This window comes from Hyperoodon ampullatus (genome assembly GCF_949752795.1).
Source record: "Hyperoodon ampullatus genome assembly, chromosome: 7".
In the NCBI taxonomy this organism is placed as follows: Eukaryota; Metazoa; Chordata; class Mammalia; order Artiodactyla; family Ziphiidae; genus Hyperoodon; species Hyperoodon ampullatus.
In genome coordinates, this window is record NC_136920.1 from 102,682,711 (window position 1) to 102,684,893 (window position 2,183).

Here is a 2,183-nt window from a genome sequence, read left to right on the forward strand (position 1 = left end):
TCAGAGCTAAAGACACAACAGAATGAAAGTGAGGGGATAGAAAAAGATATTTCATGAAAATGGAAATGACAAGAAAGTAGGGGTAGCAATAATCATATCAAGCAAAATAGGCTTTAAAACAAAGGCTATAACAAGAGGCAAAGAATGGTATTTTATAATGATAAAAGGATCAATATAAGAAGAATATATTATATTTGCTAACATATATGCACCCAATACAGGAGCACGTAAATATATAAAGCAAATACGAACAGACATAAAGGGAGAACTTGACAGTAATACAATAATAGTAGGGGACTTTAACACCACACTGACATCAACGAACAGATCATCCAAACAGAAAATCATTAAGGAAACAGTGGTCTCAAATGACAAAAGAGACCAGTTGAACTTAGTAGCTATCTACAGGACATTACATCTAAAGACAGCAGAATACACAATCTTTTCAAATGTATGAAGCCTTTTCAAATGTTCCATAACATGGAATGTTATGCAGGATACATCATGTGCTCAGCCACAGAATAATTCTCAACAAGTTTAAGAAGATAGAAAATATATCAAGCATTTTTTTCTGACCTCAATGGTATGAAACTAGAAATCAATTACAGAAAGAAAAAATGCCGAAAGAACAAACACGTACTACTAAACATGCTAGTAAAAAACATGCTACTAAAACACCAATGGGTCAATAAAGGAATCAAAGAGAAAATCAGAAAGTATCTCAAGACAAATGAAAATGGAAACACAATACTCTAAAATTTATGGGATGCAGCAAAAGCAGTTCTAAGATGGAAGTTTATATCAATACACCCTTCCTAAAAAACAAAAAAATCTCAAACAAACAACCTAAACTACCACCTAAAAGAATTAGGAAAAAAAAGAGCAAACCATAAATCAGCAGAAGGGAGGAAATAACAAAGATTATAGAGAAAATAAATAAAATAGAGATTAAAAAAACAATAGAGGGTAGGAGGAGTGGCAGCGGCCAGGCAGCCCAGTTTCTCAAAGGCTCTCGTCGTGCAGCAGCCCACAGGTACCTGGCACGTACCTGGCACGTGCCTGCCCCACCATCAGGATGCCCAAGAGGAAGGCCAGCTCCTCTGAGGGGGCGGTGAAGGAGGAACCCAAGAGGAGATTGGAGAGGTTGTCAGCTAAACCGGCTCCTGCAAAAGTGGAAACAAAGCCAAAAAACGTGGCAGGAAAAAAATCTTCAGACAAAAAAGTGCAAACAAAAGGGAAAAGGGGAGCAAAGGGAAAACAGGCTGAAGTGGCTAACCAAGAGACTAAAGACTTACCTGCAGAAAACGGAGAAACTAAAAACGAGGAGAGCCCAGCTTCTGATGAAGCAGGAGACAAAGAAGCCAAGTCTGATTAATATCACACACCCGGTCCTATCAGTGTTCCCTGTCTCCCTTCTTGTACAATCCAGAGGAATATTTTTATCAACTATTTTGTAAATGCAAGTTTTTTAGTAGCTCTAGAAACATTTTGAAAAAGGAGGGAATCCCACCTCATCTCATTTTTTAAGTGTAAATGCTTTTTTTAAAGAGGTGAAATCGTTTGCTGGTTGTTTATTTTTTGGTACAAGCAGAAAATAGTGGGATATTGAATATGGGAGGCTTTGACTGTCTTGGGTGTCAGCTTAACATTCCACAGATGGAGGGTAGCTTTTATATCCTATAATACAAAGCATACTAAATGGCAATTTGGAGTCAGTTATGCATTTAACGTCTTAAACACTTTAAATTACTTCTCTTCCAATGTTGTTTTTGGTAGGATTGTTTCCTAAAGTAAACCACTCACCCCTTGATCTTGGCTCTCCTGGGCAGAATTTTGTGCACTCTGTAACATCTTTGGTCATAGTAGTCCAGTTCTTCTAGTAACTGTTAATGTGCTGTGAACAATTGACAATTTGAGTATGTAGTGTACATGATATTAAATTGTGAATTAGTGGGACTTACAATGTAACATACCAATATTTGAAGATATTGGTACTTGATATCCTGTGAAGAAAAATTTGTTTCCAAATTTTAAACTGGAAAGTTACTGGAATAACCATTCAGAAAAGAATCACAACTACATGATTTTTTAGATTTTTGGTATGTATGTTGAGAATTGTGTACAACTTGAAATGTCTGTGTACTGTTCCCCAAAACAACAAATAAAATCTCAATTATGAAAGA

The 2,183-nt window shown here is 36.3% G+C and overlaps 1 protein-coding gene across 1 annotated transcript; it reads left to right on the forward strand.

Annotated features, from left to right (window-relative positions):
- Positions 1-1,075: 1,075 nt before the first annotated feature.
- Positions 1,076-1,375, forward strand: LOC307056195 (non-histone chromosomal protein HMG-14-like; the record flags this gene model as incomplete). The annotated part of the gene is made up of 1 exon (XM_079708757.1): positions 1,076-1,375. One exon carries the CDS (start codon positions 1,076-1,078, stop codon positions 1,373-1,375), a length of 300 nt encoding a protein of 99 aa, XP_079564883.1.
- Positions 1,376-2,183: the final 808 nt, after the last annotated feature.